Source organism: Chelonoidis abingdonii, chromosome 4 (assembly GCF_003597395.2).
Source record: "Chelonoidis abingdonii isolate Lonesome George chromosome 4, CheloAbing_2.0, whole genome shotgun sequence".
NCBI lineage: Eukaryota > Metazoa > Chordata > Testudines > Testudinidae > Chelonoidis > Chelonoidis abingdonii.
This window is the reverse complement of record NC_133772.1, coordinates 24,407,323-24,424,242: the sequence shown is the minus strand read 5'-3', so window position 1 is coordinate 24,424,242 and position 16,920 is coordinate 24,407,323. Positions and strand designations below refer to the sequence as shown.

At 50.4% G+C, this 16,920-nt stretch overlaps 1 protein-coding gene across 1 annotated transcript in view; it reads right to left on the bottom strand.

Annotated features, from left to right (window-relative positions):
- Positions 1–16,920, bottom strand: part of LGR6 (leucine rich repeat containing G protein-coupled receptor 6) — a 118,620-nt gene that overhangs the window by 85,470 nt on the left and 16,230 nt on the right. Inside the window, exon 2 of the mRNA XM_032791871.1 lies at positions 12,608–12,679. Within this exon, the coding sequence (XP_032647762.1) occupies positions 12,608–12,678 (71 nt within the window). The 5' untranslated portion in view covers position 12,679. The remainder of the gene's footprint in view (positions 1–12,607; positions 12,680–16,920) is intronic.

The window sequence follows — 16,920 nt, the reverse complement described above, 5'->3', positions numbered from 1 at the left end:
CAAGGGCAGCCATGACCAAGGGTCAGAGCAGGGTCAAACCCGAGGCCAGAAATAGCAGAGGAGTTCATAATCAGCTTCCAGACCAAGATGGATACTAAGGGTCAGAATTCAAGTCAGGCTCCAGGTCAAAAGGCAAAGTCCAAATTGAGGCAAGGTCCAAGCCAGGTGAAGGAATGGTTGTGACAGCTACAGAAATTCCACACTATTGCTTAAATACTTCCTGGAATGTCCTTTGCATTTATATAGAGTTGGGAGCCAATCGAGAGCCATGAGGCTGTTGCCTGTCAGACTCCTTGAGGCAGGACTTCCCCCAGTCTGTGGACATAGAGAGTCATGGGCAATGGAGTGCTAACTAATTGTAGCACGGTGCAGTTAGTGACCTAGAAGCTCTGCAGACTTGGGTTCTAGACCTGTAGGATCTTACACAATCTCATGGGCCATTGCTCAGTTTCTAATTTTCTATTCTTGGGGAGGATTGTTAAGCCAACTTTGGTGTGATAAGGCATCCTCTGATTCCCAGATCCCTTTAACTTTTACATTAGACCACTGTGTAGTGCAAAGATGGCTCTAGATTCACCAGCTAATGGTGGGCAAAGGCCAAGTGCCTGTGCTGTTTCACTTCTTTCTGTCAGGAGCCTTTTGTACCATTGCTTGAGAAATTTTGAGCCCCAGCTGCTGCAGAAGAAACCACCCTGGAGGGATCTGGTCTCTCTGAGGGGTTCCAGAGGGCTGTTCTGGGTAACTGCTCTCTTGTGGGGTTCCAGGAGGCTGTGTTCTGTCATCCCCCTGTGCCCAGTGTGCATCTTAGGCCCCATGGGGAGACAGTGACATGCCTTGGGCTACGATGACACCAGAATTCTGAGGAGAGGCTGTTCTAGGTGGTGTTATCAGCAGAGCCAGGTGGTATAGTGTCTTTGTTTTCTTAGTATCTAGAAGAGATAAGGACATGGCTGAAGCTTAACTAAGGGGAAGAGTGGTCTTGTAGGGCACTCAGGAGATATGGGTTTTCTTCTTGGTTCTGTTTCAAGCCCTCAATGTGACCAGGGTCACTTCACTTAGGGAAGGATTTCCTGTCCTGATTCCATCGCCTTGCACCTCCTGAGTAGCACAATGAGGTCAGAATGTAGCCATAGCTGCCTAGTTAGAGATTCCCCCAGCCGTGGGAACTCAGCTAGTGTAAAGCTCCTGCACCAACTGCTGGATTGAAAGTGGTTCCAAGTCTCTGGCCCTGGGCTGGAACAAAGGCAGCTGCTTTGCTGCAAGATGCCTTTGTAAAGGCTAAATATTCATTGGTATCTTGATTTGCAACTATATTCTGCCATCTGTCCAGCACATGGCATGGATCTCAAAGTGCCATGTGGATCAGTGGCTGGCGAGTTGATTCTTCCAGTCCATGGTGACTCCCAGACTGCTACAGGGAACAAAGCTTGACCAGTTCTCTTCCAACTACAGAGCATCAATGTGATGAGCAGTAAGAGATCAGCAGGTCCACCATGTGCTTTGGGCAAGGGGAGCAGCTGACGTTGATCGAGTATCCATCGAAGAAAGGTTCAGACAAATGAAGCATCACTAAAAGACTCTTGAACAATTGTATGGACCTTGACCGGACGCTGACATCTGGGAAAAATTCGGACGTCAATGATAAAGCCCTCTAGGTTGAATTGGACAACATCTGTCAAATTTTGCAATATGCGAAGCACTCTCCACTCCAGGTTCTCCAGTTCATTCACAAGGCAGAGCTGAAGGACACTTTTCCTGATGTATGGGTAGCTTTGAGGATTCTGCTCATGCTGCTGGGCACAGTTGTGAGTGATGAGTGCAGCTTTCCGAAGCTCAGGCTCATTAAAACATATCTTTGATCGACAATGGCCAACGAGAGACTGACATCACTTGCTATTTTACGGTTTGAAAATGCCATTGGCCAGTCTTTGGATCTCTCTGACGCTGTGCTTCAGTTTGCCAGCACAAAGGTGAGAAAAGCGACCTTTTGAACTGCAGGACGAAGGTTAACATCCTAAGGCTGTCACCTACAGTAGCATTATTTAATACTGGTCCACCCAATGTTGGTGACCAGATCAATTTCTTGATGTTAATACATTTCAGTTATTCTTAAAATTAAAAAGTTTCTCTATGCTTGGAGGAAACAATTTTTTTATTTGCCTATATGTGGCACGAAGAAATACAGATTTACAGATCCTTGCGTGCAAATGTGTCATCTTATATGACAGGGATCAATTCTGCATGCAAGTTGTGCACCAAAGTTGTGAAATGTGCTGCAAATGCAATTAAAATATGACATTCAAAAGTTTAACAGATGGGGGGGAGGCGCTGAAGACGCTCCTTGCCTGGGGCGCCATTTGGTCTAGGCCCAGCAAAGCCAGCTCCAGGTTTTTTGCTGCCCCAAGCAAAAAATAAACAAACAAACACAGGAATGCCGCTCCTTGAAAAGAGCCACCGCCAAAAGGCCAGAATGCCGCCCCTTGAGAAGTGCACATGCTTGGAACACTGGTGCCTAGAGCCAGCCCTGGGGGCCAGCCCTGGCTTGGAGAATTCACCTCTGCCCATGCCCGTTCCATGTGATTCTTCAGACTCTAGGCTGACCTCTTGTGGTTAAACTCGGCCCACTGGCTTGCCCCTGGTTTTGTGCCCTTTTGTGGTACAGAAGTGCTATTATGCACTGAAAATGCCCAATGGAAAACACACATTCTCATGCAAGCAAGGAGAGGAGAATAAGCCCACAAACGCTGCCACGCTTCTCCCCAAAAGTCAGCTGCTGGGCTGGCGACAGGAGAGGACTTCAGAGATGAGATAGTTCTTCAGACTTTTCCCAAAGCAGCTACTGGTGGAAGAAGAGCCTTTTGGTGGGAGGAGATCCACCTGCTAGAGCACTTGCCTTTTCCAACCCAAGCATTATTTCTGTTAAAATGCGGTCCATCCTCTGAAAAATCTGAGGACCCTTGCTCTAATGGACACAGCTCAGAAGGAAAGGACTCATGGTTGCTTTGTCTAAATCCGAGTCCCTCAAGATTCCCAGTTCCTCGGCTACTTAATAGCTTCTTCTCAACTCCCCTTCTACTGTGCTCCACAATCCCTCCTTATGGCCCATAAATCACATGAACAATACAGAGCTAGCCTTGTCACAAGATAAATTCTGTGCCAGCAGGTTGTAAATTGACGTCACATTATCCCTGTTTTATAGACGCCTCTTCTACTTCCATAGCTTTCTATCCTGTAAACGTTCAGTGGAAGTGACTTTTCTTTTTATCTGTATTCCATCAAATGCGATTTACAAGGAACAATACTTCCCTTAATGGCAAGCTGTCACATCTCAAACAGATCAAAGGTGAGAGATGAAAATGGAGAGAATTCACAGGAGCTCTTCTGGCCATGCTAATTCCAAAATGATTTTTTCCCTCTTCTATCTGTCATAAAAATTTATATGCTTGTGAGAGTTTGATCAGGTGGGGGAGCATTTTCCCCTTTGCCTACATCAAAGCCTACATACCTGCAAATTCCTAGAAGTCATTCCTTGCGTTTTAATCTCCAGCCATATATATAAAAATAATTATCTCCCCTAAGGGGCCGGGGCTGGAAGAGTCTTTACTGTGATTCCATCAGGTTCCAAAGGGTTCCTGCTAAGGATATCAGGATATGAGGGTGTCTCAGACAGAAATTAAGAACCTGGAGGCATCTTGTTACAGGGGTCACAGCCTACACCCCGCCCCCTCATGACAAGGGGTGGCCTTGTAGCACTCTGCCTCAGTTTCTCTGAGGTTTCCAAAAATAATCCACTTACTGCAAAAATCTTTAAAACAAGGTCCCTCCTCCCCACTCCTGGGGTCTAGTTTATTTAACATAGCCCAGCTCCCAGAGTGAGTTCCCTTTCACCCACCCTTAAGTTCAGAGTTTCACAGCCCTCCTCTTGGGATTGCATCCTTTAAGACCTGGCATCCATGGCCTGCAAACTCAGCACTTTAGTGCAGGATTTCACAGCCCTCTGGGGACCATGTGCTAGCTCAGCAACCCATCACAGCCTGTCTGCAGCCATTCATCACCACCACTTCCCCTTTCTCCCACAGTCTCTGGGCTAGAGAAGGTAGAGACCTGATTGGGTCACATGGTCTTCATTTCTCCCACCTGGGGCTGAGACCCATCTCCCTGCAAAGGGCAAGCTGGCCTATGACATACCTGTACTCCAGCCCCACATATATCCAGCCCCACAACCGGCAGAACAGTTTAGCATGATTCCTTCCTGCACTAAGGTTTGTCCATTGCTCTTTCTTCCTCCTTCCATACTAACCTCCTTCACCTTCAGTAGACATGATTTTCCTGGGGGAGTCGGCAAGGAAAGCTCAGTTACTTTAAATAACCCAAATGTGGGCATGTGGCAGGGCTGGAGGGTCTTTCAGAGCCCCAGGCAGGCTCTGAGCATTGGCAGAGACAAAGCATGAGATGGACTAGGAGGCTTGAAACAACTGGAGCCTTTCCAGTGACTTCAGTTGGAAGTCAGATGGCAGCAACAGCGATCAGGTTTGGTTAATGTGGTGGCACTTTCCCTCTGCGGGATCTATCTGGTAATGTCAGGAGGAAAGACATTCAGGTGGAGTGCGAGGCTAAATGTTGTCAAGTCCAGCAGTGGCACAAGAAGCCAAGGGAGGGTAGGGAAGGGCCCTTGGTGGAAAGATTCACGGTCAAGCCTGATGCTATGCATCAGGGATAATAGGCAACAACTTTGCCTTTTCGTCTGAAATGCTCAACACACGTCACACACAAGTAATGAAATTCCCTGTGAGTGTGCGTGTGAACTTATCCCTGTTTTAAAAGGAGGGGCACGTGAGGAGCAGAGGGGCGAAGCAACTTGCCCACGGTCCCACACAGAGTGAACGGCAGAGCGCGGCCTAGGATGGCTGGTGCTTCAGGTGCTAGCCTAGTGTAATGCCTCCTATGTGTACCTCAGCATGTTTGTGTGTTTTACTGGGATGATGTGGCTATTAGCTAAAGCTGTGGAGCAGACTCATTAATCTGTCTCTCTCAAGTGGTCTTGGTGCCACTAAATGGGACAGAACACCACACCCAGGAGTTGTGTGGGTTACACTAGCACCTAGAAGACCTAGGTTCAAATCCCAGCGCTGCCACCAGTTCCCTTGGCAAATCACTTTGTCTCTGTGCCTGTTCCCCAGTCCTAGGACATAACAGGGGTGTTATGAGATGCTAGAGGGATTGGGACTGCGTGAGTACCACTGACTCACTTGAATGGGAATTCCTTATACCCTGCCTGGGAGCAAAGTAGCTCCCAGAGGTCTTGTGTCTGAGTCCCCGGCTCCCGCACCATTAGACTGCATTGCCCATGTAGCAGAGGGATTGTGACACCAATCCTGCCACTCTGCCAAGAGAGGGAATGCTTGAAATCCCTTCCAACCCAAAGGATTCAGAGGGGGCCAGGGATTAAAAGAGCCCCTTCTCCCCTCCTTGTTCAATTTATGATGGTATCGGCTTAGTGAGGTATAAGCCACTACCTGCTCTGGCTGGACAGAGCTCCGCATGGCTGTTAGGTCCGACCATGCAGTCCACCGTGGCAGGGCTGAACGGCAGCAGCTGCTTTGGGGGAGCCTGCCCAGTGGTGCTTCCATGAGTGCGTGGACTCAAAACCAGATGAGGTAAGTGGCTGCGACTCCCTAGAGATTACCGAATAGCAGCCGGTGCTGGAGGAGCACTGACACCCTCCCTGGCAGCTCGAATTGCTACCGAGCTACCCAAGGCAACTCCCCCGTGGAATCAGCCGCTTGCCTCTGAAGCGCCCTTCCCCAATGTGGCTCTGCAGAGAAGCTACCGCAGGGCCCAGCCATTCCTGTCACGTTTGACTACCATTTGCGGGAGAAAAACCAAGAGTTTATCTTGATCTTTTAATCCATCGTGGCTCCCTTTCCTCTTTCCCTCACTTTCCTTCTGTAAGCCCAGTAATTATAATTTATAGCACCTGCTTGCTTTGAAACCCTTGGATTCCTTTCATCTGGCAGAGGAACAGATGCAATGCCCATCTGCTTTAGGTAAAAGCTCGCAAACCACAGAGTCGTTAATTAGACTGACACACGACTGTTCCAGAGTACACATGGCATTCTGCTACCGCACCTATAAACCGCTGGTAACCAGAAACCCTGCCAGGAGATCGCAACTGGACTGGAACATTACATAAGGGGCTGGCACCTGGTCTGATTTGTCCAGACGTTGCCATCAGGTGTACGTGCTCTTCTCGCTAATCCCTCCTGTTGGGATTCAGAATGGACCCAAAAGGCAGAGAAAGCCCCCATGAGAAGCAGCCCTCTGGAGCAGGCAGTTGGGCCATTTTATAAGACTCTGGGTTTTCATTTCTTTTTAAATCCAAATTCCCCTTTCCATTTGTCTGGTTACTCTTCTTCCAGAGATATCTTTGCTGACAGCTCCTCAGCGCTCTGTAGGGTTCCTGCTCCCTGCAGCAGTAGATGATGGAGATGATTCTAAACCGAGCACCTCTGGCTGAGAGTCATCAGTCATGGCAGCAGAGTGATGGAACTTGCAATCAGGGGTGTGCCACTGATCTCAAAACGAGGGGGGATATGGTGCCAGTGGGATGACAGGGGCAGATGAGGTAGGGGGAACAAGGTGCATTTCCTCCTGCAGGAGGCAGCTTTAAAACCACCCCCCTTGGAAATTTCAAACAGGTGAGCCTAAAATCAGCAGGGACCCAGGCCAGCAAGAGGTGAGGACCAGATATCCAGCAGGGGAAATATAGAGAAAGTCGGGTCAGCAGGTGAACAGTGCTGCAGGAGCACAGCATCGGGCAGGCAGCAGGCAGCTGCAGCACCACCAGTGCAGGATGGCTGCCGGCAGGAGGAAAAGCTGCGTCTCCAGCTCTGGCACCAGTTATGACACCCGCTCCCTTTGGCCAGTGTCATTGACAGCCAGCTTGTTCCCATGGCATAGACAGAATCAAGCATGTCAACATCTGCTACAAGGAAAGACCCAGCAGGGGTCAGTGATGAATTGTGCACTCCACAATCACAAGCAACCACAGCTAAGTGATGCACAATAAATAAAACCCAGCATTTGCTGGAGCGGGGTCCCAGCCTCCAGTCTGATTGCAGGGGTTAAGTCTAGGGGAGCCAGACCACCCCCCACACCTACCAACACCCACTAGGCATGTCAGGCAGTCTAAGATGGGGCAACCCCCATGCTGAGGAGCTGGAGGTTAACGTAGGTTGGGGGCCACTTCTTACCCCTTCCTCTTCACTGCTTTGGCTGCCACATTCCTCCTGCACCCTCCTGGGGGTACTTAAGGGGTGGTATTTTCTCAAGCTCCCCGCAAGGCCTCAGACTAGCGGCATACTTCTGCTAAAATGATCAGCTCTCGACGGAAGGAAGAGTGCTACAAATGCATACACAATCTGCGAGCTGGGGACAAGCTGCAGACCCCAGAGGCGCGCTGCTGGCTATTACTATGGCCCATTGCCCCGAGATTCACCTTGCCCGGCTGGAAATCCTGCCGGTGCTGCTTTCCCGCTCGAGATCGCTCTGCATTTTGCAGGAGGGAGCTAAGTTGCCCTATCAGAATTGACATGCTCCAAAAACGAAGAGTGCATCTAAAAACAGTGAAGAAATAGGACAATGGTGTTCTGCCCAGTACAGCATGTGTAACCCACACACCTCCGGGGTGTGGTGTTCTGTCCCAGCTAGTGGCACTGATACCACTTAGAGAGAGATTAATGAGTTTGCTCTACAGCTAGTTGGCTTTTTAGTTCATAGGGCAGAGGCTCATGTCTCCAGAGGTCCCAGGTTTGATCCCGCCTGCCGACGACTGCAGTTTACACATGCACAGGGTCCCCTCTGCTTTCCATCCAAATTTTGTCTGTTTCTCCCCATGCTCTCTGTTCTTATGTTTAATGGGGTCCCAAACTTAGTTGGGTCCATTCGTTTCAGTTCAGTGCTGAGTCCAAAGGACACTTGTTGCAAAGGAGCACTCAGGAGCATTTGTTTGAACTCCACATGGCTGGTCAATTCACCGGTGTTCATCTCTTTTGTATTTGCAACATGGCTTTTTGTTCGGGGGCGGCTGGCCTCCAAGTGAACACCCAGAAGGAAATGAGAACAAGGGAATTTATGACTGAACAAGAGTTTCCTTAATTGTTACTTGTTATTTTCTTGTTTAAACAGCTCCAGCTATCCAAACAGAGGGCAGAAACAATACCACGTGACTTAGATGACTGGTCACGAAGCATTAATCAAACTAAACAGCAAACATAGGCAGAAAATTGGTCATCCAGCCAACCCAACAAATACTTGCACAATCACAAGAAGCCAAAATCCTGATTTCATCCAAAAAACCCAAACAAATCAAACCCACTGTGAGGCAGGCTTGTCTCTAACCCGAATGTTCTCCAGTATTTTGGAGGGGGCTCCTGTGGATGTTTACATGCGAGTTTCCATCTCTCTGCACCCGACTCTGCTCCGATCTCACATCGGAGTCACTGTGTTGTGACTTCATAATGGCTGCTGGGGCAATAGACGGTGATGTCACTGATGCAGCCGCCTGCCCAGACTGCAGGAGATTTTTGTTCTAACACATAGAGCTGCAAGAGCGAGAAAACAAACAGCACACACTCGGGTTTGTCCATGCTCCCCCCACACACTCAAGTCTGCTCCAATCTGCAAGCCCCGTCAGCTTATGATGTTTTATGGTGTGTTCCCTGACGGCACGGCAGTCAGTTAATAGCCTACGAAGTGCCAGGCAAGCCCCAGAACTCAGGGTGATGAACAGTCACGAAGTGCCATAAAATCCTTTCCCGTTTCTGAATGGAAAGACCAGAAGCTCTGGGCAAAGTGAGCAAGCCAGGGCTCACATACCCCAACTCGTAATGCTTGGAAGCCATGCTGCAATGATCTATGGATGTTCCAATCTGCTTACTAGGCCGGTAATAAATACACGTGAGCCTCATAAACTTGTGGAAAATTACTCACCCACACTTGAATTATGAAGAGAAAAAAAAACTCTAATGCAGACCTGCCTTCTCTTCTTCAGAAATGGCTGTCTCTATGGAGACGAGGCTAGAACCCAGGAGCTCATGGCCAGGGGCCAGTTACTTGCATTCAAAGATGTACTGGCATCTTTCATCTCTCTCAAATCAGACCCAATTTATCCTAATGGCCACTCGTCAAACGGAATTAGGTGGAATGGGGAGGTCACAGAAGGGTATTTCTGTAGTAATCTTGGCTCTCAAAGGAAAATTGCTGCACGGGAACACACAGAAGATGAGGTCTTTTTTTTTTTTTATGAGTATAGTATAGAGCAGGGGTCTGCAACCTTTGGCACGTGGCTCACCAGGGCAAGCACCCCAGCGGGCTAGGCCAGTTTGTTTACCGGCCACATCCGCAGGTTTGGCCGATCGTGGCTCCCACTGGCCTCGGTTCATCGTCCCAGGCCAATGGGGGCGGCAGGAAGCAGCGGCCAGCATATCCCTCGGCTTGTGCCGCTTCCCGCCGCCCCCATTGGCCTGGGACAGCAAACTGCAGCCAGTGGGAGCTGTGATTGGCCGAACCTGTTGACGCGGCAGGTAAACAAACCGGCCTGGCCCACCAGGATGCTTACCCTGGCAAGCCATGTGCCAAAGGTTGCCGACCCCTGGTATAGAAGAGGAGGGTAGTATCCCTTTAAATAGTTTGTGAATTCTCTAGTGGTGCTCACTGTGTTCTATGGTTTGATGCTACCAAAATCCATCCGGAGCAGCCACCTGTGTATGTACGTATTGTTAGTAAACATAATTATCTGGACTCCACTGGGCCCATGTGATTGCTCCATACTATCACTGCTGCGTAAAGAGCAAAAGACACAGCAGTGTCAGCAAGTCAGTGTTTCTCTGATCCCGGCTCCGAGTGGGTTCAGTGGCCGAAGGACCCCAAACCTTTCGGAAAAGCCCTCCAAGCTTGGGTTTGCATCCCACAGGCCAATCCAATTCCAGTGAATCCCATGGAGCCAAATACGACCCTGGTGTCAGAGGGGAGCAACTCCAGCCATTTTGCTAGAGTCACACCAACCCCCCGGGAACTCTGAAGATGATCTCCAAGCATTGGCTCAGCTGTTGGGCACCAGCTTCGTGGCTTTACGGAGCTGAGATGGAATCTGGATGTAACCTGATGTGGCCAGTGTTCCGGATAGGCTCAAGTCAGTCCCACATCACAAAACTAACTGCAACACATCTTCGCCCTGTGCTACTCTGTGCTGTGCTCAGAGCACTGCAGGTGTATGTAGCTGGAATATACCTTCCGTGTTGCCTGAGGTCCCATGTGTGGGAAGCTCCAGCTCACCACTGCCTGCGTGGGTGCAGGTCGAATGCACCTCTGCTTTCAGTGTCATGTGAGTGGACCAGAGCACTGCAAATCTGAGACGAAGAATAATATACAAACAGAAGCTCCCCATACCAGCCTGGGAACAGCCTAGGAAGACACTGCTCCGTGCTTGATCTGCAAGGTGGGCTCGGTGAATCGAAAAGCAAACTTCGTGGTGACTCCATCCTGATACAATCTAGATAGATGGATGCTGCAGCGCCTAAGCACCCTGTCCTAGTAGAGACCCAGTCTGAGCCTGCTGTGCTGGAGAAACGTGACGGGTCGTACCCCCTGAACTTTAAACAAGTCACTGCATTGCTCAGCTTCCTGGAGCTCTCTGCATCCTTTGCATGTGTCACACTGGGGTGGGTTTTCAGCTGCGGGGATTGAACCTGGCACCTCGGGGTCTAAAAGTGTAGAGAGACTTTCTGTTAGCCCAGGCAGGCTCTTCAACATATGAGTGGCCCGGCCATCACCAGAGGGGGACAGAACACCACACCAGCTGGCTCGCACATGCACTGCAGAGCAGGTCGCTCCCCGGGAATGCCGCACTGATCTCGGAGAAAGGGGAGCTGTCGAGCCCTGGCACAGGTCGTTGTGCTTGCTGGCTGCCCAGCTGTGCTCTGGGTAGATGTCTGCCCCTGGTGGGGTGCTGAGCAGGGGTCTGCCTGCGACAGGCCCAGAGCGCTACCCTGGCGAATGCTGCATGAGAAGGGGATGCCCCTCCCCCCACAGCCTAATCTTTAATCTTGCTGTTTCTATAGGATTGGTGTAGAACAGATCACATGGCACACCTCACACCCAGGCCTCAGCGCTCCTCCAGCAGGTGGGAAGTGTTTCCCCCTTTTGACAGATCTGGATGAGCAGCAGGGGAAGGAACGAGAGCCAGAGGGAGGAAGGGAGTGATCGTGGGCAGAGTCAGCGGCAGCACCAACTACTGGTAACCATAAACACTTGAAAGCTTTACCAACAGAATTAACATTCTCAGTTTGCTTTAAACCATACAGAGAATGGCTCCCAGCCACAAACCCACTGGAAAACGTGGAGCATTAAAAACTATCTCACTTTTGTGTGGGGGGAAAAGAACCCTGACATTTCAGCTCTCTGATCCTTCACCAACCTGATGGTGGTGGGGGTAGGGGACTGAAAACAGAATGTTTTTACACGGTGAAAAATGCCTGGAAATTACACTAGCCATTGGTTACACTAATAAAGGCTTGTCTACACTTAAAACACTACTGTGGCATGGCGGCAGCACTTCAGTGTAGACACAGCCTACACCAATGGAAGGCGTTCTCCCGTCGCTGTCATTAATCCACCTCCACAAGAGGCAGTAGATAGGTCGGCAGAAGAATTCTCCCATCAATCTAGCACTGCCGACACTGGTGTGTGTGTGGATTTCTAACACCCCTGAGCGATGTAGCTGGGTCAACCTGACATTTTAGTGTAGACGAGGCCAACTGTGAAAGTAGTTACACCTTGAATGCAATGGGAGAGCCAGGCCTGGAACCCTGCTGTCCTGGCTCTGAGGCCGGGGCTACCCCTGAAAGCTGTTCTAGTTCAGTTAGTTCAGTTATGGGGGGTGATATCGTCAGACCAGTACAAGCCCTAGTGTGGCTGCAGATGTGCTGCTATAAAGGTGCCTTGTACTGATACGGCGTATTCCCCTTCCTGTCTAGGAATCACTATTGGGGCATTAAGCACTTTTATACCAGTATAGGTGCAGCCACACCAGGGCTCAAGGTTTGTATGTCCATAGTTAAATTGTTGCACGCAAACAAGGCCTGAGTCTCCTACTCAAGCCTGCTAGGTTCTGTGCTGCTCCAGGCTAGACTGTAACCGCAGGGCTAGGGTTGTGTTTTTTTTGAGGTTTTTAAGGTCAGGCTTGACAAAGCCCTGGATGGGATGATTTAGTTGGGGATTGGTCCTGCTTTGAGCAGGGGGTGGGACTAGATGACCTCCTGAGGTTCCTTCCAACCCTGAGATTCTATGATTCTATAGCTTGCCTTGTAGAGAACCTTTTTCCAGGGCTCCTGGAAACGTTCGCCAGCTGCGGTGGCCTTCTCACATGGGGAGATCTAATTCCAGCAACCCTAACAAGACAGTGGTCCTGCCACAACAGGTGCCCTCCCTCCCTCAAGGCCAGGGACAGTAGCTCACTAGGGGAAAGACAAGGCAGAAGGGATGGAGGAATTAACGACTCCTGCACTGAGAAGCCGGCAGCTCCCAGCGGGGATCCTTAATGACTTACAGAGACTGGAGGTTTGGAAGATCCCTCAGTGCCTCGGCGGGGATCTGGCTGAGCTGGTTGTTCTGCAACATCCTATAATGAGAAAAGAAAAGGCTTTAAAAAACCAACAGGCTGGAGGCTTTCCCTACTCCCCTGGCTGGGAGACGCAAAGCTTCAAGCCAAAGGACTGTTCTCTCCAATGCAGGAGGGGATGGGAGGGAGGCTTGGGGTGCACAGGGTTCCTTGTGGGCTGCAAATAAGTGACCGGCAATCCCAGCGGAGAGTAGCACTAACAGGGAGTCTGCCCTGTGGCTGGGCGGTGTGATTCCCAGCTCAGTGAGACATACCCTTTCTAGCTCTGCTCAGCAGCATTTGTGGCCTGGGTGGTGTGGGCAGCTACCGAACCACAGCCCCAGCCGAGATCCTCGATACATGCCTGAGTGGCTTGCCCAGACCACTGCCTGAGCTGCCATGGCCACACAGCTACTTTCAGATGGCAACTCTGGCAGATGTCGACCCAAGCTGGGATTTACACCTGCAGCTGGGGCATAGCGGTCCCCATGGTGGTCAAGGATCTTGCAGCAGAGAGACCCATGGGGAACGTGAAAGGTGTTTGATGGGAAAGTTTGGGGAAGGCAGTGGGGTGCATGGGACATTAAAGGGTTGTCTCCTGATCCCCAAGTCTTGATGCAGAGGGACTGGCCTCACGCTAATAGGGATGGATCTTGGCATTGTGTATCCTGGGAGCACAGAGCAGGCCTTTCTCGGGCGGCTGGGTTATCTAATTCTTGGTGTTTTTAAGAATAACAAGATTCCACATGGCTACAGACGTTACTGCTATTAATACATTATTAATTATTATTATGAGGACCGTTGAGGGAGCGTTCCCCACCCTGACGTGCTAGCAAGGGGGCTGGGTGAATTTCAACAGCAATGCAGTATGCAGAAGTGAATGGAGCTGCGGCTGCGCAGGGCAGGTGAGGTCACACCTGTAGCACTGAACGCAGGGGAGGAAAGGAAGGACTCCAGAAGATACAGAAGTGAGTTCTGAAGATGGTAAAGGACCGCAAAGGTTATGCAGTAACTAAGGGAACAGCTGATTTGGTTTCAGGCTGCTTTGGCAAGAGACAGATGAGGGCTATAACCATCCCATAAGGTCCATGGGAACATTTCGGATTGGCTTTGGTGACCTGTACACAGTCACACTGCGAGCCAATAGCAAAGCCAGGGATAGAACCTGCTGGACTGTGCAGCTTGTCGTGTTCTAAGCAAATACCCAGCTGGGTAACAGGTATGGAGACCAGTCACAAAGGTCAAACTGGATCTGGCTTTCCAGGGGGAATTAGAGCAGGGGAGTTGGCCCAGCCCATTATAAAGAGAAAGGCCATTTGCAAAACCCATGAGCAGATTGGGGTTTGGATCCCCAAGACCCTGAAGGCCCAGGAGTGTCCAATATTTAGGGTGCCATTTCTGGCAGCGAATATTACAGCTGGGATCAAAAGATTCCCTCCAGCCCTCCTCAGCCAAAGCATTGGCAGGACTGTCAGGTCAGTGACAAACGCTGAAGTACAAACATTTGATTGCTGATCCATTGAATTTATGGTCCCTGTATTCCCAGGACTGCAATCCCATGACTTCAGACTCCAAAAGCCACCCCTCCCCCCGACATTTGCTTAAAATCCAGCAGCTTCATCTTTTAACTGCATGGTCTGGGGGGGTCTGTTGTCTGATTTAAACTCTTCATGTAAAATATGCTGCCTTGAATGTGCGTGTGCAATGGCTGCATGTAAACTCTGTGCGTGTGTGTGTACACAATGGATGTGTGCACACAGTGTGTGCATGCAGTGCATCTGCAATTGGAGTGTGCATGCAGTGTGTGCGCAATGGGAGTGTGCATGCAGTATGTGTGTGCAATGGCTGTGTGCATACAATGTGCACGCGGTGTGTGCGCAATGGATGTGTGTTCACGTAATGGGTGTGTGCATACGTGTGTGCATGCAGTGTGTAATGGGTGTGTGCATGCAGTGCGTGTGCAATGCAAGGGTGCGTGTGTATGGGCATGCACATGACTGTGCGTGTGTGTGCCTGAGTGTGTGCTCATACTTCTGTTGTGTTTGCATATATGTACAGGTGTCAGGCTGAGAAGTCAGCTAGAAACTCACCAAAGGCCTCTAAACAAATAGGGGACACCTTGCCCTCCCTCACATCCTGTTCCTCTCCCCCTGGTGCAGGGCCGACCTTAGGATTTATGGGGCCCTCCGCAGGATTATTAAACTGGTGCCCCTATGCCCGACTTGTTCTTAGCAACACAAACATAAGCTTACCGAATTGGAAAACTTGTCACATGCACTTTATTAAAAACAGGTTAAACAAATGAAGCACACATCATATTGCTGATGGACTATACTTGCACTGAAGAAGTGGCGCTATAGAAAAAATTCTGATTTATTGACAGAATGATGCAAACAAGATAATTTTTTTAATTTATCAACACTTTATTGGAAATTATTACAAAGAGGTATTTAAACAGCCTGGGAGGGACGAGGCAGCAAAGGATACCGAGCTGCCAGGCCCGCCTCATGGCAGTAAAGAGCCACAGTTCCCCACAGACACACCCGTGCCCTCTCCCTCACGCAGAATGCGCTGGTGCATTTGTCTCTGTGAATACGACCCCTGCCTAAGAAGACGGCAGCGCGTGCTGGGTGTGTGGGACCTGACCCGCTCTTACCTGCTGTCCTGGTGGTGCCCCAAATTTTCAGTGCCCTATGCAGCTGCGTATGCTGCATAAGCCTAAGGACAACCCTGCCCAAGTGCTCTTCAGAGCTTCCCCTGCACACTATGCAATACCCCCACACAGTTCAGATCTCCGCTCCTGCTGCCCAGTCTCAATCCCTCCACCCTCAGGATAGCCCGACCACTGCACACACCGCGGGCTCCCAATCCTGATCCTCCCTCCCAGCAGGCCCCAGGAAGTGTCATTATTCCCATTTTACAGAGGGCAAACTGAGGCACAGAGTAGGGCAGCAAGGACCCCGGCAGCGACTCTGATTTACACTGCTGCAGGCTGAGACCCGAATCTGGTCCCTTTGTGCCCAGCTGGCTGAGAAAAGGATCAGGAGAGGGATGGCAAATGGAGGGAGTGAAAGAAGAAAGCAAAGCAGAGGAGCTGGAGAGATGCCTGTGCGGCGGCTGTGAGCCAGGCAGGGCTCTCCTGTGGAACAATGGTTCAAGTGAGCGCCAGTGCTGACTGCCAGCCCCGCTGCTTTAAGTAAACAGCCTCTTCAGTTAATAACAGTCATTTGCATTCACACAAGTAAACACTGGCTGGGCAGCACAGGCTGTTTCGGTGGTGCATTGGCAGGCTGGGCTTAAACAGGATGGAGGCCGGGGGTGGGAATTCCTCTGCCAACCTAAGTCATGTGCATCTGGGCAGAGTCCTTCTTTCTTTTTAGTGTCAACTTCAGCACCCATGAAAACGAGGGGCAGATCCTTGACCCTCGTGGCTCCTCAACCCTGCCTCAGTGGCACAAACTAGCTGGAAAGCTGCCTTAAAGGGGCCTCTATTGATTCCCCCTGGCAGAGGGGGTGTAGAGCCAGAGTAGGAGATCGCAGAGAGGCCAGGAGGAGTGGGGGGGGGGAAGTGTGTCAGATCCTCAAGCTGCACGGTGTTCCACAGAGCCTGTTGCAATGGGCATGAAACTTAGAGCAGCCCTGAGGCTGCTCTATGTCTCAGCCCTGGGCCAGTCCAGAATCAAGGGAACAGGGAGGTGCTTACAGCGACCTTTCCTTCATGCCCTTCAGCTGTGCTGATTGTAAAGTAGCAGCTAAAGATGCTGGTAGCTAAAGTGCCAGGATCTGCTATGCGAATTGCAGCATCTTCTAGCTTAACAGATGAGAATGTTTCTGAGCAGAGGTTAACTCTTGGTAACTGCATCTTCAAACTGGGTTCCCTAGCACTCTGCTTTCTACCAGACCTCTCATCAGCCCAGGGCTCCAGTGTGCAATAAAGACACACAGTGCAGGATGCATGCTTGTGTACACACACACACTCACACTCTCTCTCTCTCTATCTGCGGTAGGCAAAAACCATAACCAGCTGTGAGCTTTGTGCCCATAACTCATTCAGGAGACTTTATTTCTGCAGTAAATAAGATCCAGCATGTGATGGGCAGGTGGACGACCCCAAATCTGTGCAGAATGGAAGTAACTTAGAGTCTGAAATAAACAGCATGGCCCATGGGAAATGGACGCTGTCTAGCACGGGGGAGAGCGTGGCTGCTGGGGAAGTGAAACGCACAAGGTGGGATGCCTTTGCCCCTCAAATGGTGCTCCAG